This window comes from Punctularia strigosozonata (genome assembly GCF_000264995.1).
Source record: "Punctularia strigosozonata HHB-11173 SS5 unplaced genomic scaffold PUNSTscaffold_20, whole genome shotgun sequence".
Taxonomy (NCBI): domain Eukaryota; kingdom Fungi; phylum Basidiomycota; class Agaricomycetes; order Corticiales; family Punctulariaceae; genus Punctularia; species Punctularia strigosozonata.
Window position 1 is genome coordinate 224,103 of NW_006767452.1, and position 27,701 is coordinate 251,803.

Sequence of the window (27,701 nt, forward strand, 5' to 3'; positions counted from 1 at the left end):
TTCGAAAATGTCCACTGTGATAGCGTGATGTTCGTAGCGTCAAGTATTGCTGAGATGGATACTACCAAGGTATCCATCGCATCGTCCGTTAAACTTCTTGTACCTTGAAATCTCCCATGCCTTGAACTGGAGTGGAAGAATCATCGTGTTTGCGGTCTCCTTTGGTCGTCATGGACGAAGTATCCCTCTCGAGGGATCGCCTGTTGGAACACCTTCAGCACGCTCTGCAATCGGAAGGGTGATCACACTCACTGGTCCACTTGGAATATGTCCATGGGAATGACGAGTGCGCCGTCGTCAGGACCCCGCTGAGTCTCATGTTCCCGAATCGTGGCATTGAATCTCATTTGGGTTAAGAGATTCGTGACAACTCTGGGGCGCAGAATCGCTCAACTGACCTCGGGATGCACGCAGCAAGAAACAGGACTTACTGGTTTAAAGGAGATGAGAAATTGGTCAATGCGCGGAACATCTTGGTAGTCGCGATGACCCTGAATCGATTTAGGAAGCGCAACAAAAATGAGGATGTCTCATGCTCACAATACGAGGGTTCCAAAAGGAAGGAACATCTATGCAGTTTCAGCACCTACACTCGGCATAACACTTATGTACCAACCAGATTCATCGCATCTAAGTCGGGGTATGTGAGCACAGGCGGTAGGAACTGTGATGATACGAAACATTACCGTTCAAATTAACGAACGGAAGGACCTATATTCGTATTGGCTCATTTGGTCATTCTGGTCACGGGAGAACAACCAGAGTGCGTACCACGATCGGAATCTGTGCAAAGATGGCGATCACAGTCCAGAGAATTCCCTGCGACCAGTTTGTGTTATATGTGAGAATAACTGTTACGGCATGCGCGCACCTGCTTATAGATGTAACCCCATAGTTTGCCTGGCTGTTTCAATCGCAAGACACCGATCATCATGATAGTGAGCAGAATGGCGTCCGTGATCAGAACAGCCAGTAATGACCATCTGCTGTCATCAGAGTGATCAAACGCGCAAGTGCTTGTTGACGAGTCCCAATGAATCTCTTTGGGTGCCTGTATAAGAGTGATCAGCACGATAGAAGGCGTGATCATATATCAGTGTCGCGAAAGCGACCTGCCTGAGCAATGCCTGTGTATATTTTCAGTCAGATTGCTTGTTGCCCCTGAGCTATGGAGCAAATCCCACCGAAGCAGGCAAACCCCAGGTGCACCAGCCAGAATGCACAAGAAATTGCCGTGACATCCAGACGGTAGTGCCAGAGAGCAGTGCTGGGTTGAATTCAGGACCACGCATTGTGCGTCGGTGAGATCGCTCACATGCGGACTACGAGCAGCGAGGATGCTGCCGTCACCATGAAATATCCTGAGATCTACATAGATAAAAAGAAATTCAAACCAAAGTGCTTAGATACAAGGCAGGCTACGTACGTAGACCCAAATGAGCCACGGCTGTCCATGAAGTCTCATCAGTTTCTTGTTCGTGTTCATGGAGGGCAAGTACTCGCCACACAGTTCATGTGATAATTTCCATTCATATTGAAACCTATGACCAGGCAGCAGACATTGGCTAAACCCGCCCACCGAACCAGGAGATATTGCTGATATTTATCACTTTCTGGGGAATCATGATGCATGAGACATGACTGGCTCACCAGCATCGTCCACTTCCAAGGTCTCTTGCCGGTGAGTATATCCCAGTCATAGGGCATGGCTTGAACGAACTCCCAGCTGTGTAACAGTTGCACGGCATCTGCAAGCTATCACCATGGGCGTACGTACCAGAACACGCCACATATGAAATGAACGAGATTGATGAGAACCTCTGCGCGTTGTTGGTCAAAATGCGGAAACAGGGCGAATTATTGCGAATTATTGAATTTCGGCCTACGAGTTTGTTTGGCAATAACCGTAGTATCGTGCCAGTTGACCATGTCTTGGAAAGCCGAACTGCAGATTCGAAAGCAAGCGCAATCGCGGGGCAAGGGTTTAGTCGAATGTCCAATCTTGAAACCCGACATAAATACCGTCCGGCTGCCTTGCTCAGCGCCCATGAAGTCATGGTGTGAGTGGTTCTAAGATGCCCGTGTATAGAACTTAGCATGGGTGCAATCCGAGATCCGGCATTCTCTTATTGCCTCACGATGGATTAGGATAAGTTTGAATGCCGATAAGCAATGCACTGCACGCGAAGCGGCAGAAATACACAGTCGCGGACAAAATGCCCGACGGCTGTGGCTGCAATCCATTTCACGGGCTTCAGCGCTACCGGATCCATGGTAATACGGTGAGTCATGAGACGAGAGTCTCGGCCTGCACTTGAAGTCAGGAGTAGCAGAACGAACGGCTTAAGGTCGCGATTAACTCCCCTCTCGTAACACAGACTCAAGCTATCCGGCAACAGCGGAGCACGCTCGAATCTCTTCAAATTGATCTGATCTGTCATTTGGGACCTTCGGAGGAGAGAGTTCATCGTGGTTTGGCGCAACCCGATCGCCATCTACAGCCTTCGTAATTATAGCTTGGCTGAGCGCGTATGGTCCCGCACCGCGACTGCCACGGTGTGGTTCGTATCATGATGAGAATGCATAGATAAAGCGGCATCGTATGCCGCGTCCTGCTTGGACGTCTGAAAGCTCGACGCCCACGCCACACAGCCTTCGACAAGTCTTTCGACGTCCATCCTCGTGTGTCCAGAGCGCAGGCAGATGCGCACACGACCCGCTCCGCGTGGAACCGTCGGCCAAGTTATGGGCCGGGCTACGATGTTGCACCGCGTGAGTAGGAAGGTGGCCAGCGGTCGGGGATGTGGGGTCATGAGCGGAATGATGGGTGGGGGCGGATTGGAAGCATAAACCGCCATACCGCTGGAGATGGGAGTAGGTCCGCCAGGTGACGAATGCGGAGCAGAGGAGAGGTGCGGGGGAAGCGATAAGACGTTCATTGGTACGTTTCGGAGGCGCTGACGAAGGAGGTCGATCATGTATTGAGATAGATCGAGCAGCCTGACTGATAATGCTTCAGCGGTACCATCTTCGAGTAGGTCGAAGGCACATCCGGTCGCTATTATGTTCGGGTGGCTGAGTGCGGTAGTATAGATTAGGGGCCGGGCATAGTTGACGAGGTATGATCGAACAAGGGGAGTGGTCAGCAGGACGGCTAAGAAAGGTATCATCGTCAGTTCGTAAACTTGAAGAGATTGGGGCAGTATTGAACGCACCCCCAGTACTCGCCAACGCCTTCCCAAACGTGTGTAACCTCGCCAGAACGCACGGATGTCTCTCCAGCCCATATGCCGCCAGCATTCCCCGTCCTTGTGGCCCGTATACTCCCGTGGCGTGTGCCTCATCGACGATCAGGTATGCATTTCCGGCCGGAAACATATGCCCGAGGAGGTCCACCACCTGCTTCAATGGCGCAAAGGTTCCGTCCATGCTGTAGAGGCTCTCCACTGCCACAAACATGCTCGCTTCGCCCGTCCTTAACTTCTCCTTCTGTTGAAGCAAGGAGTCCAGCTTCTCCTCCAGGGCTTGAAGATCATTGTGGGAGAAAGTGATGAAAGAGTCCTTGACGCGAGACGCGCGTACCCCGTCGTGCACCGATGCGTGGATATGTTCGTCCACCACGACGCAGTCGCCGGGTTGAGGTACGCAAGAGAAGAAGCCGACATTGGCGTCGTAGCCCGAGTTGAAAAGCAAGGAGCCATCGGCTCCTGCTGCCGTGTTGAAGAATGTCCCGAGACGCGCTTCTAGTGCTGCATGCGCAGGAGGATTCGACAAAAGGCGGGAACCACCGGAGCCAAGTACGAGCGGCGCGCGCTGGCATTCGCGTATAAAGGAGGCGCGAAGGTCCGCAGAGGTCGAGAGGGAGAGGTAGTCGTTGGACGAGAAGTCTAGTGGTGCTCGTGGAGAGATCTGATCGGTCGATGGGGTGCGATCTTCCGTTGGCACCGGGTCAGGTAGACGGCGTTTGATAGCACGTTCCTCGCGCGACTTCAACGCCTTGGTCAGGTGGCGTTCCAACGCAGGCATGTTCGAGGAAAGCGACGAATTGTTGAGCGTGTATGGTATTGACAACAAACAGCCGCGTAAATTATCACGGCGAGTCGCGATTTTGGGGATCGGGCCTTGATCGGATTTGGCCGCTCGCTGCGGGCATATTGCTGGGTTAGAACGGGAGTCAGAGAAGCATAACCAGGGGGTGACAGTGACCATATGGACTTACTGGACGCGGGGTGTTTTACAGCAGGACTGGATGGACGTCGCCCCAATCGTCTGCAGGTATACTCTAGATAGCTGAAGGGACGTCCGGGATGCAGTTGCGCTCGGGTAAAACCAATACACGTGAGCTTTCACTGTCCGCTGCGCCCAACCGACGTCCGTGAGGGTGTTTGATACCTTGCTCAACGTCTTTGCATCCATGGGTTGGTTTTCATCCTCAAAGCCCCAACAACCTGACGCTGCATCGCGGAGCGACAGACAAAAGTGCTGGGACAGTCGCGACGCCTACTTCAAATGCTTAGACGCGGCCGGTATTCTGACTCCTGGAGAGGAGACCGGTGCTCGATGTAAGGCGGAAAACGAGGTGTACGAGCAGAACTGCGCGAAGAGCTGGGTGAGCTCATGCTACGTTTTTGCATCAGGGGCCGCAGGCCGAGATGTTCTGACGCTGGGCGCAGATTGATTATTTCAATAAAAGGCGCGTGTTGGCCGAGCAGCAAAAAAGTGTCCTGATCCAGGCCGACAATCAACGACACTCTGCGCGGAAGTAGCTGCGGATGGTCGAATGGAGCTTTGACGCTGATATCACGCCCCGTAGCCGGTTCGTTGACTATCTTATGCTCACGTCTTTCCTCGGCTGATCCTCCGACTTGCTAGCCCCCGCTTTCTGGGAGAAATAGTACGCTTTGCGCTTGCTCGACGTGAAGCTGTCACACTGCCTAATGCTGGCTGTTGGCTTATACGGCACATCCCTACACGGTTCGACACTGTATGCCGTTAATGTATGATAAATCCCGCTAATACACACATGATCTGGGTAAGCCTCCGGCTCACAAGATTCCTTCGGCGCAAGCATTTGTCTCTCTCTTCCACCCCAAACTCAACTGCGACGTGCACCAACAGTTTCCCAGATGCTAATGCCAGCCAGTGCATCCGACCCATTGAATCTACGCGAATTCCAATCACCATAGCCATCGAGCCACGTTGCGCGCTGGTGCTTTGGCCATGTGTATATGTATACGAACTGCCTCAATGGAGCTTGGTCCCCAGTTCATCAGCTCCCGCAGTATCCAGAGATATCTTGAGAAGACCGTGGCAGTTGCGACAGCGCCTCTGAACAATATTCCACGCCACAACATCCCCTCCACCATCTTTGATCGAAAACTCCTTTCTCTCACCGCACTTTCACCGACCTCGGATCGCGCGCCGAACCCATAATATGCTGCATAGCCGCCCATCGGTCGGTTTTCCATCATCTAGAGTTCCCGATTCTGTGGGACGGCCATCTCAGCTCCTTCTCAATGCAATCTGCACAAGCTATTGCTGATTCCTCGAATTCAAATAGACCCATGCTTTCGGAACTGCCGTTGCTTGTCCTATAATCCTCCCCGGCCGATTCTCAGCACATGACGACAGAAGTGTTCCGTGATAGCTGTGGGCAAGCTCAGATGGCTCGAGCCTGGACGGGGTTGATGGTGGTGGCTACGCTCTTCCCTCCATCATGTCCGCCTCTCCTCAGCCCGCGGACGCTCAGCAGGACGGTCAGGTCGAAGGCGGCTCGCAGGTCGGCCACTCGCGCCTGCTCTCGTCCGGCTCGAAGGACGCGGACGTCAAGGCCAGGCCAGCCCCGCTCGAACCCAACCGCGACCCGCGACTCTTGTTGTCGGGTGGTGGAGAGTCGCCGACTGTGCCGGCGGTAGCGTTCGTTGCACCTGTGTCGCGCTCGTCGAGTACGAGCAGCCATGGGCGCCCGCGGAATCTCGTGACGAGCATCGGTAATGGTCTGCGGGCTTTGAGTCCTAGGAGATGGGCGTCCTACAGGTCGATGAAGAGCGGGAGCACGACAACCCAGGGTCAAGTTCGGGAGAGCCTCCAGTCGCATCTCGTGGAATCGGCGACGACAACGATGTACAGCGATAGTCCTGCGCTGAAGACGAAGTAAGTTTCCGACCGCCTTACGTGGACATCCTGAGCTGACCGCGCCTTTACCAGATTCAGCTCCAACATCAGGGCTCCGTCGCCCATTCAAGAGTTGAACTCGCCACTAACGCCGACGTGGTGCTGCATTGCTTACTTTCCCAAGCCTTCCCATCGTGAAGAAGACCGTTCCTTCCTTACCGTCTCTCCCGGTCCCAATGCGACTTTCAACGTTCCTTACCGGCGGGGAATCGACGACCCCACCGGCGCAGCCACGCGCCTCCCGGCTATCAGCCAGCGACGCCCGACCCTGCACAACCGAACCACCCACCCCGCCACCCACCTCAGCCAAGCACACCATCACCGCAGCCTGGAACGTGAGCGCGAGCGCGCGCAGTCGCATGGGAGGTGGGAATCCGAGCGCCACCGCATGCACCATCCGTATCAGCACAATCCGAAACAAGACGCCCACAGCAGATCGGAACACGCCATCGCGCCTTCTGCGTCCACCTCGGCCCGACATCGCGAGGAGCGGCCTCCCGTGATCGACCCCGAGCTGCTGCACCCGTACTCGACGTCCACGGCGCCTTCGCACGCGATCTCGCGCCCGCGCCCGCTGCCGCGCATACCCTCGGCGCCGCACATGCGCCGCAAGGTCTCGTTTCCCCACCAGGACGACGCGCGCGAGGGGCAAGGCAGTCGCTCGTCGACAGGCGAGAAGGAACCCGATCGCGCGCAGCCGTCGAACTTCCGCGCGACGCAAGGCGGGGCGTACCTGTACGTCGGTCCCGATCGCGAGCGGGGACGAGAGCGGGATAAGGAAGCGGGCCAGAGCAAGCGATTCTTGGATATGGACGACCACGCGCGGAGGGCTGCGGCCGCACTGGAGAACATGGACGACCCGGAGGCGGCGAGGAAGATCGGTTACGACGACGATTGGAGGCAGGCGGACTGGATGAAGGGGTTGCATCCGTATGCTGCTGCGGGTAGCTGGAGTTCATTGACGAGAGTCGTTTCCGGGGAGGAAGGCTGATCGCGGGCTTTTCCCTTTTACATATGGGGTCAACCGGGATCCTGGGACGAATGTCCTTGGGCACGTCCCACCATTGTTGTTGTATGGACTATCTTCCCTTTGCTCGTTTCCAGGCACTGGATTGTGGCACCATGAACTGTCAGGGGCTGAGCGCCTGCTTATAGTACACCGTCACGCATCATGAATTACACGTTACCACGTACTCTTACATCGACGGGAACCAGGCTGAGCAGAGTGTCCATGGCTGATGCGCGCTGGGAACGTACCACACAGAGCCATTAGACGGGACAGTGTTCTTGTAGGAACGCTATCTGTGCATCTGTAGCGCGCCGATGCTGGGGCCGACCCGGATAAACAGCGAAATGGTCTATTCGCCACGTCAGCGCCGCTCTGCAGCATCCGGGAGTCCAAGAACGTATGATAGCAGACCTCCTGGTACGGCCTCCAGCTTGGCATACTTCGACTTGTGCGCTATCTCGACAGCTCCGGACATGGCGCACAAGTTGTCGTCTACGCAGGGGATGATGAGCGTCTGGCACGCCAGCCCGGATGATCCGGCCGCCGGGCTATAGAAAGGCAATTCGAAGAGCGACGAAGCTGAGATCTGCAACAATAACGGACGTCAGGGTGCTTGCCGAACGATGCGGCGAAATGATACCTCGTTGGGAAATACGGTATCGGTGCCCAAAAGAGCTTGCATCCCTTTCGAACTCCCCGGTTGATTGAGGAATCCGACTTGACCGGGTTCAGCACAAGCATTGATGTAGATAGGGCGTCCGCCTTTGACGAGGGAAGTTAGAACGACGCTGCGTCGAAAGAGCCGAGGGAGCTATGCAGCTCACCGAACGCCTGCCTGAGCGCATCCCATATCCCAAGAGCGAGAGTCTTGATCGAGGTTACGGATAATTGCATTTTAGGCCCGACGCCGGTGTAGGGGCATTGGGCAATGGACCCTATCAGGGCCAGCCTGGGTTCGCAAGCCAGGGATATGGCGTGGCCACCTGTCCATCCCGACTCAAGTTAATGTCGACGTCTGAGAATGCACACTCGTGAACCAATTCACCGGAAAGGCTGGTCCCCCATACGACGATTCGCTGGGGATCTAGCGGATACTCGGACTGCGTGCGACACCACTTGATCACGACGCGGTAGTCCTCGAGCTGCTCGGATATATAGAGGACGTGCCGGGGTGTTCCGTCTACGGTAACGAAGTCCGTCAGAGGTAGTCACAGAGCCATTGCAAATGATGTGCACCTGAAGAACCCCACCTTCGGTAGTCAAAAACGACACAAGCGTATCCAAGTGACGCGAACTCGCGGGCATAGGCGGCGAGCCCCATCGTCTTGTTAGCGCTCAGACCGTGCGCCCTTGGTGACAGTCTTAGTCAAATGTGCATCGGTCCTTAGAACTTGGTGTCACATTATGATGACTGGACGTTGACGAGAGTCAGTGTTAGTAGGGAGGTACACCCAGGTGTCGAGGTTCCATCCCGGGGACTTGGAAGGAACTTTGACTGTCGTCATGGCAGATAGCTGGTCCCTTGGTATGGTGGTCATGGTTGAACGTGCCTAATATTGCGTGGGGCTGAACACAGACGCGATACACGGCGGCGACCGAGTTCCGTGCAGCGACCCGGGGAGATATGAGACGAGGAGATGTTGCGAGTGAAGCGAGTCACAGTTTCTCCAACAAATTCATGCACTCTCGCATGAGCACTGAAGACAAGGAGCTGTCTGACAGAAGTATATATGTACGATGACCTCGCTATGTTCTGCGTGCGAAATCCCCCACGTTACATAGGCGCCCAGGCCCCAGAACACGACGAGCGAACACGCCGGGCACCTACTTACCACCTGACGTCCGCTGTTATCTCTCCATACTGGCGCTGGCGCTCTTTCGAAATCAGAATCCTCGCAATGGACGGCGAGTTCGCGGGCCATAGCCCTCTATCGACGCCGGTGCATTCACATCCCCTCGCGCTCGACGCGCCGTCGGCTAGCGGTCGTCGGACGCGCCATCGCAACAGCAACGCGACGGAGATATCGACGACGTCGACTCCGAGCAGGCGTGGCAGCAGTCCGCCCACTACGAGATCGCACCTCCTGGACAGCCCGAACGAAAGGGGCCATGCACACGACGGAACCGGACCCACTTGGGACGGAAGCGTGCGCAGGTACGCGAAGGAGAAGCGGAGATCGCTGAACGTGACTCTTGGTGACCGCAAGGCATCATCGAACTCGCTGTCTGTGCTCTGGGAAGGCCAGCGAGAAAGGTCCGGCTCGCATCGTGCGCCGCCTCTGATCGTCGTCGGTCCGTCTCCCGAGAAACCGGTCAGGAGCGATACAGGTGCTGGCACGGCTGTGGACCCGATCCTTGCGACTCGTTGGCACGAATACTCGGACACTGCGATCCAATCGGCCGTCTCGCAGCTTACGGCCTCATACTCTCCCGCCGATCCCAAGTCCTCGTCTCATCCATACCACGAAGTCGTGCGGACGCTCAGCGCGGCCGTGCACAACCTTACGAAAGCTAGGCTTGAACTAGAAGAGACGAGGAAGAAACTGGAGGAGAAGGAGCGTAGCATGAAGGAAAGGGCACAAAACCTCGTGGGCGAGCTGAGAGGCGCCGAGAAGGACGTCGCGAGGAGGCTGTTGCAGAGTCTATTCACTGACGACGATGAGGAGAAGCATCAGGTTAAGAGGCAGCAGAGTCAGATGGTATGCGATTCCTGCCATGACATGGTCGTTCGTTTCTAATGGGCCTGCGTAGTCTATAACAGAGTCTCTCACCGAGGCCATTGAGGACGAAGTGCCCATCTCTCGCTCCCATCCGGATCAACATACCATACCGCCGCCTCCATTCTCCCTCACGTCATCTGATCGACGCAAGGAAGGAAACTTTACGCCGACCGATTCCGGTCCTGCCGACGCTAGATCCATCACCTCCTACTTCTCAGGGAGAGGTGGCGGAGAAACTGCATCCGTAGCGTCCGGCGATCACGAGAGCTCTTCTCAGCGTGCAGAGAAGGACAAAACCGACAAGGCGTTTATCGGAGATTGGATGGGCACATGGTGGACGAAAGGCAGAACTGCGAGAGACAGGTCGGCCTCATCACGATCTGCAGCCCCTTCCAATCCCACTACCACGTCGTCGCCGAGTCGGGATCCATCGGTACCTCCACCATCTTCCGAGGACGAGCCGTCCGTTCAAGAGATTCTAGCCCAGCAAGACCTCCAGGACGACCCTGGAGCTACCGTCACCTCGAAACCCACCCGGAGCTCCAAACCTTCAGAACAGAGACGGAAAGCGAGAAGCGTCTTTGGGACTCTCAGTTTTGGGATGCTTGGCTCAGCCACATCCACCTCGGGTTCGGGTCAGGGTCAGTCCACCAAGAAGCCAGCCCTCGCTCCGGCATTGTCTTCCAGATCTGTTCCGTCTCTCGCCGGCGTCACCGTGTCTCCAGAGGACGACGGAAATGAGGAGTTAACGCCAACGACCCGTCCCCGTCCTTTCAGTGCGCCGAACACCGCTCAGAGTATCCTCCTCGACTCCCCGGAGGATTCCACCGTATTCACAGAATCTCAACCCCCTTCAGCTCCAGCCGAAGGATCTTCGAACAACACTGGCGCCGAATCAATCATGTCCGCCGAGGTTCGCTCTACAGGCGAAGCTTCTTCGATGGTTGCAGGCGAGAAACTTCCTCAGGGCTCCTCCTTACGCGCCATAGTGCATGCGACGCGCGTCATGACAGCCGATGCGTCCAGCATACTCGCGGACGGCGGGGCGGAAGCAGGGCCTTTGATCAAGGAGCTGGCCTTCGCGCTAGTCTCAAATGCGAGGGCGGAAAGCGTCACGCTGAGAGAGAAACTAAGGGACCGCAAGCCGAAATCGCGCCAGTCAGACGTCCACGCGCGAGAGACTTCCGTTCCGACGGCCGCGCCTCCATCCTCATCGCCCACGTCGGAGCGGCCGCCTGCGGGGAGGAGGAAGAGCAACCCCGGGTTGTCGCTCGCTTCGGATGCTGTCAATGCTCCTGCATCCACGACGAAACGGAACAGGTCAAACCTCTTGAGCGACGCGTTTGGCTCCGCGAGTCCTATGTTTGGGGACTTCTTCGCGCAGCAACAGAGGCGGATCAGCAGCGTCGTCGACGCGGTGCAGAAAGGCACGGGCGTGCAGGTAGTCGAGACCCAGCATCCGTCCGCTTCACAAGCGGGTGGCGGTGGCGGGCTGCAGGTTGCGCCGGCTAGACCGCCAGGCGCACGATCGGTTGCGCTGGAGAGCATCATACCCGAAGCCTTCAAGCCGCCCACCCAATATCTTTCGCGCACCTATACTCCGCTCACAGCGCGCGACTTTCGGGCGTCGATACCTTTGCCGAACTCGGCCGTCTCTAGGTTGTCTATCTACGGTGGACAAGATCAAGAGCCGTTGACCGACAGATACGGGTTTATGTACGACGTCAGCGAGTACGACCTGCTCTTGTTACTCAGGGCGAGGGAGTGCGGGAACTCGGCACCTGCATGTCTGACGGGGGTAAAGATTGCGGATAGGAGAGAAGATGAGGACTGGGATGGAGAGCAGGAGGAGCAGGGGCAGATTGAAGTCATCAGAGGGGTTTGCGACTGCGGAGGGGAAGGCATCGTACCTGGGGACGGGATGGGAAACGAAGGCCACGATGGGGATTCGATATCGACCAGGAGCGTCAAATCCCGGACCAGCTCTCCGTCGAGGGATCGACAGCGATCTTCTACCCTTTCTGGATCCGCATCCACTGCGCCGACGTCGGTCCCGTCCTTGAAGTCGGACACGTCCGTGCTCTCCCTGGAGCCTGCTACGCTGAGGCACACGTGTGCCGCCACAGTGCGCAAATTGCTGGGTCAGTTGAAAGACATCCACGACCAGCGCCAGGTGAACAGGAGGAAGGAATGGGACGTGTTCGTACGAAGGCGATCCAAAGCGAGGTCAAGCAAAAGTTCGAACGCCAACGCCCTTTCGTCCCAGTCAGGGAGTGGAGCAGCTGCTGTGCTCGGTCTGGAGCGAGACCTTGACGAGGAGGAGCTTGAACACTCCGAAGGGCTGATTGGATTCGCGCAGCTGGGCTTGTCGGGCAGCAAGGACGAGAAGAGAGAGCTGGAGAAGTTGGTGCGCGGCGGGATTCCGCTAGTCTACAGGAGCAAACTCTGGTTCGAGTGCTCGGGGGCGCTGGAGATGCGGGAACCGGGACTGTTCACAGACTTGCTGGCTGGACAGGGATCGAAAGACGTGGAAATGGAGATCGAGAAGGATGTGGGCCGGACCATGCCCCTAAACGTCTTCTTTGGCGGCGATGGGGCAGGAGTGGATAAGCTGAGGCGCGTCCTCGTCGCGTATAGTCGGTGAGCTCCTGAACTGTCTTTTGCCCATCCGATTGTCGCTCATGCATCCGCTTATCTCCAGGCGTAACCCGTCTGTTGGCTACTGCCAGGGGATGAACCTCGTCACATCCACCCTTCTCCTGGTGCATGCCGATGAAGAGGAAGCGTTTTGGGTTCTTTCTGCCATCATCGAACGCATCCTTCCCGAGGACTTTTTTGCTCCGTCTTTACTGCCGTCTCGCGCATGTCCGCTTGTGCTGCTGGACTACGTGAAGGAGTTCACGCCCAAGTTGTCTGCCCACTTGCAGGAGCTGGGGGTGGACCTCGCAGCTATATGTTTTTCGTGGTTCTTGTCTTTATTCACAGATTGTTTACCTGTGGAGGTAAGCTTTTCATACGTTCGTCTATCTCGGCGAAGTCCCAAGCTGACGCGCAAATCCAGACCTTGTTCAGGGTCTGGGACCTGTTTCTCATGGACGGGCTCGATGTCCTGTTCCGTATCGCGCTTGCGATCCTCAAGAACAACGAGCAAGAACTACTGGCGTGCAGATCGGTGCCTGCTCTGTACGTTGCATTGGAGAGCCTACCGACGCGCATGTGGCCCGCCGACAAGCTCCTCGCAGTACGTTACGCGCCGGTTCTCTCTTTATCATCTGTACTTACGGGAGTCCATAACAGCAGGAGATGGAGCTACGTTCGTCCATAGGCCATGCAGACCTAGTGAAGAGGCGAAATGTGCGCGTCGAGGAATTACGCAAACTTATGACTTGAGGAAGCTGCTGTCTCTCCACCAAGCTCGTCACTGTCCCCATCTGCCAATCTAATGCACGTGGGTTTGCGCTACTCAGATGCTCACTCAACTGAACCAGATATCTCTTCTAGGTACTGTAAATCGCTTTCGTTATGCTTCGTTCGTTGTCCGCGTTTCTCAGCTCGCACTCCGTTGTTCGCCCTACACATGCATAATTGCCACCATCCCGGACGTCATCACGAAAATGGATTCTCACTTCTGTATTCTATATAATCCTCCTTCTGCCAATCCACCGTGTTTCATGCTTTCAGATTTTCCGTCTAACGCCGAACGCCAGCAGCTCTTGGATGGGTAGCGGACTCTCCCATTCATACCGCCCAATCAATCGAGATGACGCTGATCAAGTGTATCTGCAAGTATGCTTGTTGTCGTTTCACTGACGTTTCGGCGAGGCCTAGATAACATGAACTCGCTGACTGCCCATAAAAGAAGGGATATTTGCCCGAGCAAGCAGGCGGTGTCAACTGTAAGTCCCAAATGCAGGATCAAATGTAATGATCCATACACTACTCACACGATTACACCGCGACGCAGGGCTCTTTGTTTGCTCCCTATCCGAGTGGTATGATAATCTCGCAAGCGAGATGACCACGTTCGTGGCCAGCCTTTCCCTACATGCTCAATAGCAATGGGTGTGCCCACTTATACCCATGCACGATGGCGTACCTCAGATGCTTCGGAAGAGGCTCGACAAAAGTCAAATGGGAAGGTTGTTCCACAAACCGATGCCCTTGGGACTTCTCCGAAGAGGGAGATGTCTTTCCGCTGCTGAGTTTTCGGGAGGGACCGGTATGTGCCATCCATTCAATCTAAGTGCTGCCGCACTGACGGCTTCACATAGAACCTGTAGGGCGCTGTTCGCGTCCGTGTACTGGCCTTCATCGTGAAGCTCGCCGATCAAAAGCTGATGTGTCCTCCTTCGCCGGTCATGATGCCCGCGGTCTATGGGAATGGTCCCATGGCACAATACTTCTGGCTCGACATTGAGCCGTTCGGTAGTGACGATCGGCACGTTCGCTCGGAAGGTCTGGTTTAGGAAAAGCGGACCTGCTCCGTAGCATTGGCCGAATTTCAATGATTTCGCATTACGGCTACCGGCGCCTGTGCGGTGCGGCGGTACAGCGGACACTGCAATCTAGGATATGGGGCGCGTGAGTCCTCAAGTAAAAGCTGTACTCGATTCGTGACGTATTCTTATTTATATACCATAGTGCCTCTCAACATCAGGCGGTCCAAAAACAGCGCTGTCTACTGATGTTCGATCTATTCATGCTTGCTTACGATAGACCGGACTTGAGAGAGCGCGGCCTTCGGCCAGGCGCATCCGCACATAGACCGCAACCTTGTAGGTTGCTTCCATTGTGTGGCTCAGTCGTATGTTCAGGGCAGCGTCCCGTTGAAAACGGAGTCCCGCTCCCGTCGTGGCCCATCACTAGTGCCATGGACATACGGCGGCGTAAGGTGACATGAAGTCTACAGTCAATCGCGCGCCAAGAGCTATTTTCGTCAGAGGATGATGGAATTATGCGTCGGAGTACGTAAGGATTCCACTCTACTGGGAGTGCCTGTACCCAATTGAGCTTTTTCAGTGCACTCCGGAAGATCGCAAATACGCGTCTTGTCCTATGTTACTCCTGTCCATTGCCCTATGGAGAACGGAAGTCATTCAGATCAAATATGGGACGGCGTGTCTTCGTCCATCGCCGCCTGGACGTAAGGGCCGTACCCATGAACGGCACCTGACCATGAAATCAAGTACTACCGTTTTCCTGGCCTGGTCCACAGAGCCTTAAGGAAGGACCGCGATCTTTTCTTTCGGCCCGCGCGTACTCAAGTAGATTTGGCTGCGATGCCTTTTGGTCCCATCGGTGTTATTATCACCGCGCCGGGCAACCCATTCTCGTAGTACTTAAGGCCCGCTGAGAACGAAGGGTCAGTAGCATTCCTCTGGAACGCATCGAGTCAGCACCATGTTCACTCTCTTCAAACTGATGTCGCTTGCCTCCCTTGCGGCGATTGCTTCGGCCGAAACGCACACCATCGTGTTGGTGAACAAGTAAGTGTATATTGACGTCGACGGTTCTCGGGATGATCATCGTGAGCGCCCAATATCGCAGCTGTGGATTTGGCACGGTGACTTGCCTCTCCTCGTCATGATGGATGCAATCATACTTACACGCTGACAGCCCACTCTGCTATTACCTGGGAACGATCTGGTATCTACAGGAGCACCGTTCACCGTCAATGGCCCCATTCGAGGCGCCATTGCGTAAGTCAGAATCGTTTGCAAGGCATCCAGGCTGAATTTGCTTTCTCGCACAAGATACCTTCAAACTGGTGAATATCATTATCTCTATATTGTGTGTTGCGCGACACCACTTATGCGAGCTATAGGCGGCTGCGGCGAGAACGGCGAAGGTTGTACTTTGGTCGAAGCTACGCTATTGGACGGAGGGAGTGCTGCTGACATCTCGGTGAAGGATGCACCTGTGACCTCATGAAATTCTTTTTTGACGGTAGTTCTGTAGCTCATTCCACCGTACGCACTCCCATGGTAGTTGTACATCGTCAAGAGCTCCACTGACCACGACTACAGCCACGCGTTTTCCGTCACGAGCGGCTTTGGGTAAGATACAGTATCGGAATTTTCATGCGCTAACGAGGTTTTCACCAGATTCTTCGACGGATGTGATGGGGCTGGGACAGACTGTGAGTTTTGACCTATCTCATCTATTTGGGGTTCTTAAACTTCTGCGCATAGGCACCAATTCCGGATGTCCCATGGCATTCCGCCAACCAGATGATACCTTTGCTATCGTGGGCTGCGGCGCTCCCTCCGTAAGTCACAGATCCTGCAATGCAGTCAGGTCAATTTCTAACAATCGCTCATATTTACACAGGTCAATCTCGCCATTACTTTCTGCGACTAGTGTCTGAACAAGTGAATGGCCATGGGGACTGCTATGGCGTTCGAGCCTCCAGAAAATGGAAAAGAAATTGTGTACGACTAGACAGAGGGGTACGAGGCTGAGTGATACAGCATTCCATGAAGGTGATGCCGCTTTTGATATGGATGATTCCTGTGGTCGATCGAATTCACTGTATAATGCATATGGATGTGCTGTCCCGTGCCTACCTAGCACTCCTTATGCGAGCAAAATGATACCTGTCCACATCTGGAGCAACAGCAAAAATACACGATGCGCGTATAACATTGGAGTATACCGGTACTGAGTATAGTCACAGTGTTCACGCACCTACCTTAGTAGCAGTGAGCTACGGTGGCAAGAATATCACATGAAAGTGCATTACGGAGTGCGCGCCACACGGGCGGAGGAAGTCAGATAACCTCTGCTACCATCATCCGGTCCTCCCCTCCCCGCTCAGATCCCGTCTTTTCTGGGGGACTGGCGGCTGCTGAATTGCAGGAATGCAACAATAAACGTATATAAGTCCTCCACGACCATGACTCCTGCCAGTACCAGCTCAGGAGGAGGATCAACGTCGACAGAGGGCCCCGCGCCGTCCATCGGTATCTCCGGGAGGGCGTATTCGCTGCTAAACTCCCTTGCACCCTTCTCAACGCTACATTTTCCAACATTAGAGGATACCCATCCTGGTGACATACCCTCACCTCCCGGTTCGGCGACTATTCGCCCAGCACATAGACGTTTTTGGTCCCAAGGCCCCTCATCATTGCCAGGCCGTATTTATCCACACCTTACGACGAGCCACGTCATGAACCAAATCAACGCATCTCATGTTTTGAGCACTCGGGGAGCAGGACACGAAACGGAGACACGAGGAAAGCAGAAGGCTCGCGCGGACGACGGTGACCGCGGAGTCCTGAGTACGAAACATGTAGAACAGGCTCTCCGGCTAGCAAATCAGGCACTGGAGGAAGATGCAGCTACAGAGAGGGAATCGGAAAGAGAGTTCGTCGGTATGTGGCCATCTCTGTGGCCAGTGTATCGCTTACCTACATGATTCTCCAGCTGATCTGTACTTTTCGTCTCTGGATTACTTCCTCGGCGCATGCAAACCCTCATTATTTACTTCTCTCCCTGGACCAAAGCGCAAGGAGCTGGTTGCAAAGGCGTCCGTGTTGTTACATTCCTTGGAAGACCATACTTCATCAGATGACTCCGAGTCGACGCCATCCCCGGACGAAATTCGTCAACCATCATCTTCTGGCACTCCTCCGGGTGGACTGAATGACCTCCGGACGTATGTTATGAACTCGCTTCCCGCCATCGTCCAAGGCCGGCGTCCAGTGACACCGCCCGAACATGTCAACCACAGCCAAATCGCCGGGGAAACACCGAGTGCAGACCAGGTTGTGCTCCATGCGCTGTGTACTTGTGGACGATCGGTTTGGATACCGGTCCCTGATGAATTAAGGTCCGTTAAGGAGGTCGACGGGCATCCCAAGACGTGGTCTGAGCTATGGATTGCGTTCCTCGTCTGGGCTGCCATAGCTCTCAAGCAGTCGCCGGTATGTGCTCTGCGGTGCGGCTTGGGAGACTGCGTTGACGAATAACACTTGTGACAGATACCCACTCTCATTGGAACCGCGTTCACCGCCCTGTTGTCCTTCCTGGTCTATCTGAATGGCCGCTTTCAACTTGGAGTGTGCTTATTCTTAGCGTTCAATTGGGTCCTCGAGCGCGCCGTGGAGACGGACAGACGATACCAGGTCCATCAACGCCTCGCCGAGCTTGTCAGCGTGCTTTTTGAGGGCATGGCCAGAGCCAGTGTCGCATTTGCAGACGCTCGTCGATCCGAAGACCGAGATCAAGAATGGCAGCCACCGGAGTCGACGTTAGTCCACTCGCAACGCTCACCCCCTCCCAAGACCTCGACTTCAGTCCCCATATCTGGACGGGGCATATCTTCTGCCTCGTCTTCGTCGCCACCTCGGGCTACTCCAGCGCCAATTGCGATGACATCGACAACCTCCCTCCCCTTTACGCTGCCCGTTGTCCCGCTGTTCGGGCTATCAGGCATTGTTCGCCGCTCAATACCGCGACGCGGGACTTCACCTCCCACACAACGTATGTCGGAGCAACCTCCGCCCTACGATGTTCGAGATATACGATAAGCAAGCACCCAACGACAGTTTTGCTTTATGATATTAGACCCTCGCCCACGCGACTGATATCGGACTGTTATCAGTAGAGTTGCCCTTCATGTAGAGATTGTAGTGCTCATGTCGTGGTACCTAGCTCTCCTTGCATACTCGTCACCGGTAGCTCTGCAGGTGAGTAGGTGGGTATGTACTCGCAATCGGTGCTCTCTCACGATACTCGGGCTGCGCCAGTAGGAGGCGCGTGGAGATAATGGGCTCAAGCCTCAGGCCTCAGCACCAATATCCCCCCCCCCTTTTTTTTTTTTGGTTGGGGCGGCTGTGTTCGAGCGAAAAATTGTGATTCCAGTATTGTACTTACGTGTGTCAGGAGGGGCACTGTAAAGGGAAACGGCAGTGAATTACATCCAGACAATTAGACTACTTTCATACTCCGTCATCGAGCAGGATCAGATGTGCCACGCGCCTGCGCATAAAACCATTTCGCATACTATACTCGCGGTGACAAGAGGACCGACAACGATGTTCAAAAATCCGTGAATCAACGAGGCGGCAATGCGATAATGTTTATGCTATTGCATCGTGGAGACAGCCTTTTAGCTACTTCATCATAGCGATGCTGTCATACCAGAAGCGGTATGAAAGTCCATACCGATGAAGGTAATACAATTCTTGATTCTTGATGAACATGTTCTTCCTCAACGAGAAAACGGCACCGTTGGTGACATGAGAGTTGTTTGGCAGACGATAAATAGCGAGACCCTTGAAACCTTACCGGCCCCACCTCGATACTGTAACGGTTTCGCGTATCTTGCGCCGCCGTTATGTAGTTCTTGAACCGCGTCCAGGTCCTGGCGAGTTCCGGGCTCGGTAGTAGTCGTAGTCTTGCTGGTCGTAGCCAGGTGTCGGATATACCGTGCGCGTCAGTCCGCGCGGCTTTACACTGAGGGGGGCCTTTCCTTGAAAGCCCCAAGAAGTCCCCCGTAAGAGGGAGTCGCGTACTTCGCAGTTCGTCCACACTAAAGGGGACGAGCGAAGGCCGCGAGAGTAAGAGTAAGATGATTATGTACGATACAGCCGCGCGTTGCAGTACTACGCGCTACTTCTATATTAGGTAGCCCGGCGTCGGGGCGGGGAAGTACGTGCAGGGCTACGCAGAGCCGTCACAGATACTCCCGACTGCCCCTTTCAAGATAAGCATATTGCCGGGCGTCGGAAGCCAAGTAGGAAATGTGCGAAACCTCGTGGCGGCGGTGTGGTACTTAAATGCGTTTTCATCAGCCCGGTGTCCGAGTGAAGTTAGAGCGAGTTCGCACGAAAAGGTAGTTTCCTCGTCTGTGTTTGGTTCGTTTTGGCACCGACTGCCTTTTCGCGCAAGCGTCTGCTCTTGCATCGATTTTATACGGACATTTATCACACGGGACTATTGTTACGAACCCGATGGGGGAAAAGGGATGCTGGGTGGGCGAACATCACAATTTGGATAGCACTCGCTCCTGTACTTTCTTGAGTGCCTCCATTCCCGGCTCCACTCTCGGCCATCCAACTCCCAAACCCTCGGTCTCGTTGGGCTTCGGAATAACATGGAAATGGACATGGAAAACGTGCTGCACGGATGTCAACTTCGTCCCATACACTACTAATAATGTCTGACCTGATGCGCAATCTTCCCATTGTTCTGTCGTAAAGATGTCAGAGCAGCACGTGTTCCAGTATGTACAGACACACTTGGAGCACGTTGTAGTCCTTGACTTCGAGGGCAATTGCGATTCTCTTTGCAAGAGGTAAAATCTCCTCGAGGTATTCGTTTGGAACTTCGTCCATTGTGTTGCAGTGATCTATTCGGATGACGTGTAGTAAGCAAGGATATCGGCCGCGATAACGTCGTCTACAATATGTTACATTTTGGTATGATCAAGGTGTGTCCCTCAGCGACAGGCCCGATGTCCATGAAGACCAGGCTAACATATCGTCAGTACATGGCTTCATGTCCAGAATAAACTCACGATTTCTCGGTCTCTAAGAGCTTTAGTACGGGAATTTTCCCTGTGACACGTTCAGCTGGTGCGATGTGCCGAGAGGGCGACCTACCCTGAATCATCGCGCAGAAGAGACAGCTAGAGCGTATTAGCTTTCGTCATATGTTTGCTGGACGTCACGTACTCGTCTTTGAGAGTGCTCGCCATGACTTTTTGTGAAGGTGGTCGGAAAAGGTCGTGATGAACCAGACTCAACACTTACGTGTGGGCTTATAACATCTGTCGGCCAGGCGTGGGGATGTTTCGTGGCGATGCAATGACTGTCGTCATCTGCATGGTGATACGTCCCCCATCGACCTACCTGCTATGTGTTTCTTGCGAGTTCTGGCATCCGGGGCTTCAATAATAGTACACGCCTCACAGCCGAGAAAACCCGCGGCGTAGACTAAGGCAGTCGCAAGACCAGCATTGCTGCCGAAGAACACCGTGGCAGTTCAGAAAGTTCGCGCTCAAGAGCCCCGAATGTCGTCGTGTAGGTATTTTGTCACGCTTCCTTCCGAGCTTCCATGATGTCTCTGCCTTGCGCCATGTCAACTCGAGCACACAAGCCTCTTCATCGGAGTGAACTCGGACAATTGACTGCTATACAGGGAGCAGGGCATGTGTATTCTGTCTCGCGTATATACCAGACAGCATTCGGTGAGTATTTTTGTAATCGGTACTATGGACCCACCCCTAATGCAACATCGCCCCCTAATGCAACATCGACACAAATCCCTCTCCCGTTCCTTTCCTGATCAGCCGTTCGTCTCGGAAAAAAATCTATGTAATCTCATACATCTATACATACTGTATGTAAGAGATGAAGTAGGAGCGAGGCTTGGTTCGGGCTACAGAAAAACATTAGGACTGCTCGAGTGAGTTGATGCAACATGTCGCGAGTACTCCACGGCCTCGCTTCGCCGGATCGGTAACGCAAAATTCATGGAAATATTGTGTAGTACTAAATACCTTGTATCCTATTTGCTACGCCATCCCGATTTGCGATTGCTGTAGTAATGCTGCTGTAGGAGGATGTTCAACACAAAGGACAGTGTTGGCGTGACGGATGAGTTTAAACTCCGCCTGCGTTGATTGGCCTGAGCCGCTTGAGCCCCAGGCTCCGACCCATCCACTCTCCAGCTATTTGCGCTCCAAACAGAGAGCGCCCGCAAGGCTGAATCCGAGTTTCTTGGTGGAGGAGGATGCCAAATTAGGCAATTGAGAATATTAGGGGATGATCCAAAAGGGGGGAGTGGCAGTGTAGAGTTGATGCGAGGTATATCCGAATAGTGGGGGAGCGCAACGCTGGAGAGCGGCTGGCACATAATGTAATTTGCAATTCATGCCGGAGCTCGGCTCTGACACATATTCTCCCAGGGTAACTGAAGACCCAGCTTGGGGTCAACAACCGCGCGCGGGTAGCACAGCCACAGGTAAGATTCGCTCAACAACGAGCATATTCTTTCTCGTCGATAGGTGTAGGAGTGCTAAGGCATACTCCGTGGACTGTTGCAACCCCTTTGGGTTGTTGAATGGTAAAATGAACTCATAAGCTTAGCGGACCACCGTTGCAGCAAGTCATATATGACGAGGAGTCGCGCCGACAACGCGCGCATTTGACGAAGTGGTAACGTGTCGCATTTCGCGACTTTCCTTTTTCGTAAGGACGGGGTTCAATCCACAGACGCACACTTTTTTCAACAATGCATAGCAATTGTTTCCAACCACCGAAATCAAGGGAGCCCTCTCCGGCTTCATTGAGGTCTTTAAGGGCCTAATAACTAACATTATTATGTAGATGACAGGATCGTGTACCCTCTATCAGGGATTACTAGGGGATTGCAGCAGTATGAGCCGGATTGGGGACGTGGCTGTGCTACCCGCGCGCGGTTGTTGACCCCAAGCTGGGTCTTCAGTTACCCTGGGAGAATATGTGTCAGAGCCGAGCTCCGGCATGAATTGCAAATTACATTATGTGCCAGCCGCTCTCCAGCGTTGCGCTCCCCTCTATTCGGATATTCCTCGGATCATTCTCTTTGCACCGCCATCTTCCTAATCCAGTATCTTCCCCTATCTTCCCAAATCCCATTCAACTCGGATTCAGCCTCGCGGGCGCTCTCTGTTTGGAGCGCAAATAGCTGGAGAGTGGATGGGTCGGAGCCTGCTTGAGCCCTGCGTTGCGCTGCAGCCTGTCCTAGTTCGGCACCTCGGCAATTTGTGACCGCGTGTGATGATCTCGCAACTTTGGCTGGTGCTCACTTCGTCTCGCCGGCATCTCTCTGGCAGAGTTGAGGCCTAACCAAAATATTTGAAACGCTGAATGACACATCTATAGCATCTTGGCTATCTACTACCAAAGTTTCGGACAATTTTGAGGTGATTTGAGGGAGATATAACCCTAATGCAACACGCGTTGCATTAGGGGTGGATGCACAGTATCATGGGCGGTTCACAACGGATCCAGACTCCAGAAGTAAGGTAAGACAGGGCCACACCATCACGTGTTGGCGCCACAATGGTCTCTCGACCAATCACAGCCCTCGGATGAGCGGGATTCCCAGAGAATGGGCAGCTTGATTAGGATATCGCTGCTCACCCAGCGCTCTCTCATAATATGTAGGACCGTCATATCATCGAGTCATTGTCTAGCTATGATGTGACGGTAGTAGATATGTTGCAGCTTCTGTGCAGCGCACCAAATACAACAATTCTTGACATTTCCTCGACAAATGCGACACGTGATGTACCAGGGTTTGCGCTGGCCCTGCCTTACCTTAGTTATGGCTGCCGTGATGTTGTACGTTCTGCATGCGAACCTGATACATTGCTGATTATCTACGCCATAGCGCGCATGACGAATCCTGGCAGACGTGCTTCCATGATTGAGCGCGGCGGTCAAGTGTTACAGCGATGCAGTCAAACTTCTAGCTAGGTGGAACGTCCTACTCACTGGAGCGTTGCACTCTCATCGCGAACCACGCAACGAAGAAGTGTGAGAGGGACAGCAATTGAGTGTCACGTCGAGTCACGCTGGTAAATGGGTAGTTCCGGTCCTCCAGCGATATTGACCTACGAATGACCCAGTTTCGCTGAGTCCTGGACGTTGACGTCAAGCCGATTTGCCTGTATATAACAAGCGGCTGACCCGAAAGGCTTTCCAGAGTTCCATTACTCTTTCACACAAGATCCTACCAACGATATCTCGGCGATGGCGTTAACTGTTCTCCCAAACGTCTCCGTCCTTGTGTCTATCTGGCTGGAGACGCTGTTCTATGGTAACTCCTATCGAGGCAGCCCAACTATCGTGATCTGATTCAACCACTTAGGGATATACGTTGTTGTATTCATGATGGCTTTCTGGATCATATGTAACAGACGCGGAACGCACTTCTCCAGTCTCCCTGTTGCTGGAATCACGGTCTTGATGTCAGTCGCTATTGCCGTCTACGATGGCAACGTTGCACTCACAGATGCTAGGTTCTGCATCTGTACCGCACATGTGGGAGTCAACTTCACCCGTCTCATTCAGGCGTTCATCCTACCGGAGACGAAGGAAGAAACGTTGAAATACCTGTATGATCTGACGCAGCCGACCAATATCGCAAAACAGGCCCTGTGGGTGTGTAACGTGAGTCCTAGTCGGCCGAGTTCCATCCACATGGCTCCTGATATGTGTTTAGAACCTCCTTGCGGACTCCGTTATTGTAAGTCGTTGACAGGGACTCAAATATTCGATAATCCTCTGACTTATAGATATACAGGTGTGGCGTCTATGGACGGTCTGGGGGAATCGATGGACGGTGTGCATTCTGCCTGTAATCCTTCTGCTTAGTACCACAGGTGGGCCGCAACAGTCTTACTCCCTATGCGCAACGGTGTTAAGTGGTATCATCAGCTTTCGGGATCGCTGTCTGTACCACGATATGCTTTTTGTGACCCACATACTCACTGTGTGCTCAGGTTTTAGCAACTTTTTCCGAAATCAACGTCCGCAGTTCCATCTTCACCGTGCGGTTTACGCAGAGAGCTACTGCCCAGTACGCGTTCTCGCTCTGCAATAACGTAGTTACGACTGCGTTAATCGCTGGTCGAATCATGTGGGTTACGGACGGGATGAAAGGGATGTTCGATGGCGCGCAGCGCAAGTATTGGCGCGTCATCCTCGTGGTCATCGAGTCGGGAGCGGTGTATGCATTCACACAGATCATACAGCTCAGTTTCTACGTGTCAAAGTTTCCGGGAATTTATTTTGTGGCTGACTCATTTGTACAGATCATGGTAAGCCCGGCTTCATAAGCTGTGAATTTCACTGATGAGTTGTGATCCGCAAGGCAATTGTCCCCACCATGATCGTTGTAGTCGTGGGAATGGGGTTTACCTCGACTTCTCCGAGCTTGACCGTTCAGGGAGGTCGGACCACCGCCGGTACCGGAAGTATCGTATTTGCTGGGCCACCCCTCAACGATAGGTCCGAACTATCGATTGAATTGGCCGTGGGGCAACAAAGCTCGCATGGCCTAACAGATTCGACTCTCGGGAACTCTCATTCCAAGTTGCAGTGGCAGACCACTAGCGAAGTGTGAAGTACACAGTATATATACGTATCGTGTTCATAATCGTACACGGCAGTATGTTACCCGACCATTCGCCAGTCCATAGTATATTGCAAACATTCGTGTCCGCTGCCACCTTCAAGTCACTTACACCAAGATGGACACAATTCATAGCCCTCATGCCCTCGCGGGTATCGCGATGTCGGGACTTTGCTTAAGACAGACGATCTTCTGTCACGCCAATGCTCTTTCAAATCTTGAAAATGGAGCTTAATGGGCTTTGCTGATGTATACACAATCGATACCGAGATTGGCCGTGAATTCTTCTCGCACACCTGTTCCGTACATCAGAATATCCACGGCCACTGATGTTCCTCAAAGCTCGAAGCCCGAATGCAGTTCTCAATTGGTAACTCATGACCCATCCTGCGATGAAGACATGTGGAGCATGACAGCTTCTCGGACTGCTGCCACGACAGGATTACCCTCGACAGAGACAGCCCAGCGGCCAGGTTTTCTTTTCCCGTTGTACTCGTACCCATGCCCTGCATCGCCAGCATGACGATTGGTGACTTCCCAAAACACAGACGGCTATATAAACGCGACTGCAGTCATTGCAGCCTCTACCTTCGTATGCGGAGCGTTGAAATGTCTCTACCCGCAGAGACGGCGCCAAACTTTGTGTTCATCTTCAATTACTTGACGAGAGAATTGACTTGCCTGCTCGTAATTACTCTGTCGCTATATGCTTTTCATTGCTTTACTCGCCGTGACGCACGTACGGCATCTGGACCTCTACCAAAAGGACCCCGTGGTCTCCCACTTGTCGGTAGGGAACACTACTTTGTTGAAGCCTATTGTATTCTGACCCATATGCAGGCTGCTTTCCATTCTTAGTTCGATACCCGGAGGTGTCTTTGGACTACTGGTACCAGCGATATGGCCCAATTTATTCAATGTGGCTCGGGAATCAGCTTTGCATTGTCGTGTCAGATCCAGGGATAGCTAAAGACCTCTATGTCACCAACGGTGCCGTATTCTCGTCCAGGAAGGACATGTTCATAAAAAATCGTACCATCTTCATCGGTATGAACTTATTATTGTATGACTTCTGATACGACACTGTCGCTCATGACTGCCCCCTTGTAGGCAGAGGCATTACCCCAATGCCATACAACGATACATGGCGTAAACATCGTCGCATTGCCGCTTCGTGGCTGAACGTGCGCTCCGTGGATAGTTATACCCACATTATTGACTACGAAGCATCCGCTCTTGTTCGCGATCTATACGCGGCTAGTAGTAAAGGAACGGCTGCCATCAACCCGCAGTCTTACGCAGGCAGATGCTCTCTTAACAACATGCTCGCCATTTGCTTCGGATCCCTCCGCACAACGAGCATAGATGATCCCCTGGTTGCTCAAGCACTACATTTCTCTCGCGAGTGGATGTGAGCGATTCCAACCACAAACCCAGGATCACTACTGATTAGGAGCTAGGAATCTCACATCACCCACATCAAATCTTGTGGACTTCATAACTCCTTTGCAATGGATACCTACATTTACCCGGTGTCGCGGTAAGAAGCTTCATCGCGAGCTCGTTGAAGTCTATGGAGGAATCATCAAGGATATTGAGGTCACCATGGCCTCTGGGGGCGCATATCAGGACTGCTTAGCAAAGACACTCATTGAGAACCGTACCAAGGAGGAGCTGGACGACATGGATATTGTCATGATGATATCCGCATTCATGATAGGAGGTGTCGAAACGGTCGGTGCCCATATGATCACTCGAATTCTAGCTCACTCTCGGCGTAGACGGCCTCGATTATGCAGTGGTTCTTGGCTCTCATACCCGCCTATCCTGAGGTTCAGAGGACTGCTCAAGACGAACTGGACAGGGTGGTAGGACGGGAGCGAATGCCAACCCTCGACGACGAGAAGAATCTCCCTTACTGCCGCAGCATTATCAAAGAGATCGAGCGATGCCATAATCCGTTCTGGATTGTTACACCGCATTCGTCTACGGAGGATTTCTCCTATAGGGGATGGATCATTCCGAAAGACACTGTCGTCATCTTGAACACCTGGTCCATGCACCATGATCCTTCTCGATTCCCATGTGCTCACGAGTTCAGAGTGAGTTAACCTTCCTGACTTTCTTTTTGTGAGTACCGGAAATGACTAGATATGTTAGCCTGAGCGATACGTCAATGATACGACGAGCAGCGCAGAGTCAGCAAGCCTCGCAAACCCTTACGAGAGAGATAATTGGATGTTTGGTGCGGGGTAAGTCTCGAATTATCGCTTCTCCAAGCAGCGAGCTATAGATAATTGCATTCTAGTCGACGAATCTGTCCCGGGATTCTGGTCGCTGAGAGAGAAATATGGCTCACTATATCACGTCTTCTCTGGGCATTCAACATGGCAGAAATTCCTGGAGAGCCTATCGACTTGAATGAGTACGATGGTCTTTCGGCTAGGTCTCCGGTACCTTTCAGGATCAAGCTCGAACCTCGACACGAGAAAGTAGGTCAGGTCATGGCTTTTTGAACATTCTTGCCGGTCCCCTTTGTCACTGCGAGTATAGTATGCGAGATGGTTTCATGTACGAGTGCGCGCTTGATCCTGCTCCACGGTCCAATCTGAAAGTAGTCTGGATAGTATCGTGGGTTCCCGTATGGATATTATTCGCTACCGTTGCCA

General features: G+C 53.6%; 10 protein-coding genes across 10 annotated transcripts; 7 read left to right on the plus strand and 3 right to left on the minus strand.

Annotated features, from left to right (window-relative positions):
* Positions 1-2,458: 2,458 nt before the first annotated feature.
* PUNSTDRAFT_55841 (PLP-dependent transferase) lies at positions 2,459-4,141 on the minus strand. Its single transcript, XM_007388724.1, has 2 exons — positions 3,216-4,141; positions 2,459-3,154 (listed from the first exon to the last, which is right to left on the minus strand). The coding sequence occupies exons 1-2, from the start codon at positions 4,024-4,026 to the stop codon at positions 2,511-2,513; spliced, it is 1,455 nt and encodes a 484-aa protein (XP_007388786.1). The 5' UTR covers positions 4,027-4,141; the 3' UTR covers positions 2,459-2,510.
* Positions 4,142-4,414: 273 nt separating this feature from the next.
* PUNSTDRAFT_108838 (uncharacterized protein) lies at positions 4,415-5,025 on the plus strand (the record flags this gene model as incomplete). The annotated part of the gene is made up of 3 exons (XM_007388725.1): positions 4,415-4,609; positions 4,674-4,816; positions 4,873-5,025. The coding sequence occupies 2 exons, from the start codon at positions 4,415-4,417 to the stop codon at positions 4,764-4,766; spliced, it is 288 nt and encodes a 95-aa protein (XP_007388787.1). The 3' UTR covers positions 4,767-4,816; positions 4,873-5,025.
* Positions 5,026-5,603: 578 nt separating this feature from the next.
* PUNSTDRAFT_146752 (uncharacterized protein) lies at positions 5,604-7,359 on the plus strand. Its single transcript, XM_007388726.1, has 2 exons — positions 5,604-6,153; positions 6,208-7,359. Exons 1-2 carry the CDS (start codon positions 5,717-5,719, stop codon positions 7,163-7,165), a joined length of 1,395 nt encoding a protein of 464 aa, XP_007388788.1. The 5' UTR covers positions 5,604-5,716; the 3' UTR covers positions 7,166-7,359.
* Positions 7,360-7,544: 185 nt separating this feature from the next.
* PUNSTDRAFT_146753 (alpha/beta-hydrolase) lies at positions 7,545-8,862 on the minus strand (the record flags this gene model as incomplete). The annotated part of the gene is made up of 6 exons (XM_007388727.1): positions 8,585-8,862; positions 8,420-8,532; positions 8,229-8,363; positions 8,008-8,166; positions 7,824-7,945; positions 7,545-7,769 (listed from the first exon to the last, which is right to left on the minus strand). The coding sequence occupies exons 1-6, from the start codon at positions 8,719-8,721 to the stop codon at positions 7,545-7,547; spliced, it is 891 nt and encodes a 296-aa protein (XP_007388789.1). The 5' UTR covers positions 8,722-8,862.
* A 202-nt stretch (positions 8,863-9,064) lies between these two features.
* On the plus strand, positions 9,065-13,539 carry PUNSTDRAFT_93441 (TBC-domain-containing protein). Its single transcript, XM_007388728.1, has 7 exons — positions 9,065-9,882; positions 9,935-10,732; positions 10,859-12,543; positions 12,605-12,905; positions 12,965-13,144; positions 13,201-13,347; positions 13,405-13,539. Exons 1-6 carry the CDS (start codon positions 9,082-9,084, stop codon positions 13,291-13,293), a joined length of 3,858 nt encoding a protein of 1,285 aa, XP_007388790.1. The 5' UTR covers positions 9,065-9,081; the 3' UTR covers positions 13,294-13,347; positions 13,405-13,539.
* Positions 13,540-15,303: 1,764 nt separating this feature from the next.
* PUNSTDRAFT_128546 (uncharacterized protein) lies at positions 15,304-16,502 on the plus strand (the record flags this gene model as incomplete). The annotated part of the gene is made up of 10 exons (XM_007388729.1): positions 15,304-15,389; positions 15,451-15,466; positions 15,520-15,602; positions 15,657-15,670; positions 15,728-15,807; positions 15,862-15,872; positions 15,930-15,959; positions 16,008-16,042; positions 16,095-16,171; positions 16,234-16,502. The coding sequence occupies 10 exons, from the start codon at positions 15,304-15,306 to the stop codon at positions 16,261-16,263; spliced, it is 462 nt and encodes a 153-aa protein (XP_007388791.1). The 3' UTR covers positions 16,264-16,502.
* A 296-nt stretch (positions 16,503-16,798) lies between these two features.
* PUNSTDRAFT_47789 (uncharacterized protein) lies at positions 16,799-18,434 on the plus strand (the record flags this gene model as incomplete). Its single annotated transcript, XM_007388730.1, has 3 exons — positions 16,799-17,276; positions 17,329-17,828; positions 17,886-18,434. The coding sequence occupies 3 exons, from the start codon at positions 16,799-16,801 to the stop codon at positions 18,432-18,434; spliced, it is 1,527 nt and encodes a 508-aa protein (XP_007388792.1).
* A 1,457-nt stretch (positions 18,435-19,891) lies between these two features.
* PUNSTDRAFT_139045 (HIT-like protein) lies at positions 19,892-20,605 on the minus strand (the record flags this gene model as incomplete). Its single annotated transcript, XM_007388731.1, has 7 exons — positions 19,892-20,026; positions 20,074-20,097; positions 20,148-20,257; positions 20,322-20,380; positions 20,426-20,465; positions 20,511-20,536; positions 20,583-20,605. The coding sequence occupies 7 exons, from the start codon at positions 20,603-20,605 to the stop codon at positions 19,892-19,894; spliced, it is 417 nt and encodes a 138-aa protein (XP_007388793.1).
* A 3,043-nt stretch (positions 20,606-23,648) lies between these two features.
* Positions 23,649-25,023, plus strand: PUNSTDRAFT_139046 (uncharacterized protein; the record flags this gene model as incomplete). Its single annotated transcript, XM_007388732.1, has 8 exons — positions 23,649-23,715; positions 23,767-23,866; positions 23,918-24,068; positions 24,121-24,144; positions 24,202-24,280; positions 24,336-24,349; positions 24,401-24,718; positions 24,772-25,023. 8 exons carry the CDS (start codon positions 23,649-23,651, stop codon positions 25,021-25,023), a joined length of 1,005 nt encoding a protein of 334 aa, XP_007388794.1.
* A 618-nt stretch (positions 25,024-25,641) lies between these two features.
* PUNSTDRAFT_116730 (cytochrome P450) lies at positions 25,642-27,548 on the plus strand (the record flags this gene model as incomplete). Its single annotated transcript, XM_007388733.1, has 7 exons — positions 25,642-25,771; positions 25,873-26,079; positions 26,143-26,443; positions 26,493-26,766; positions 26,814-27,134; positions 27,193-27,284; positions 27,341-27,548. The coding sequence occupies 7 exons, from the start codon at positions 25,642-25,644 to the stop codon at positions 27,546-27,548; spliced, it is 1,533 nt and encodes a 510-aa protein (XP_007388795.1).
* Between the last annotated feature and the right edge of the window lie 153 nt (positions 27,549-27,701).

Bases quoted from the DNA above. Each gene is read 5' to 3' on its own strand.
- PUNSTDRAFT_146752 (XM_007388726.1), top strand. From the start codon at position 5,717: ATGTCCGCCTCTCCTCAGCCCGCGGACGCTCAGCAGGACGGTCAGGTC. The intron at 6,154-6,207 runs GTAAGTTTCCGA...CGCCTTTACCAG, and splicing joins AGTCCTGCGCTGAAGACGAA to ATTCAGCTCCAACATCAGGG.
- PUNSTDRAFT_55841 (XM_007388724.1), bottom strand. From the start codon at position 4,026: ATGCCTGCGTTGGAACGCCACCTGACCAAGGCGTTGAAGTCGCGCGAG. The intron at 3,155-3,215 runs GTGCGTTCAATA...TACCTTTCTTAG, and splicing joins GGCGTTGGCGAGTACTGGGG to CCGTCCTGCTGACCACTCCC.
- PUNSTDRAFT_93441 (XM_007388728.1), top strand. From the start codon at position 9,082: ATGGACGGCGAGTTCGCGGGCCATAGCCCTCTATCGACGCCGGTGCAT. The intron at 9,883-9,934 runs GTATGCGATTCC...GGGCCTGCGTAG, and splicing joins AGAGGCAGCAGAGTCAGATG to TCTATAACAGAGTCTCTCAC. The intron at 10,733-10,858 runs GTATTCACAGAA...GTTGCAGGCGAG, and splicing joins ACTCCCCGGAGGATTCCACC to AAACTTCCTCAGGGCTCCTC.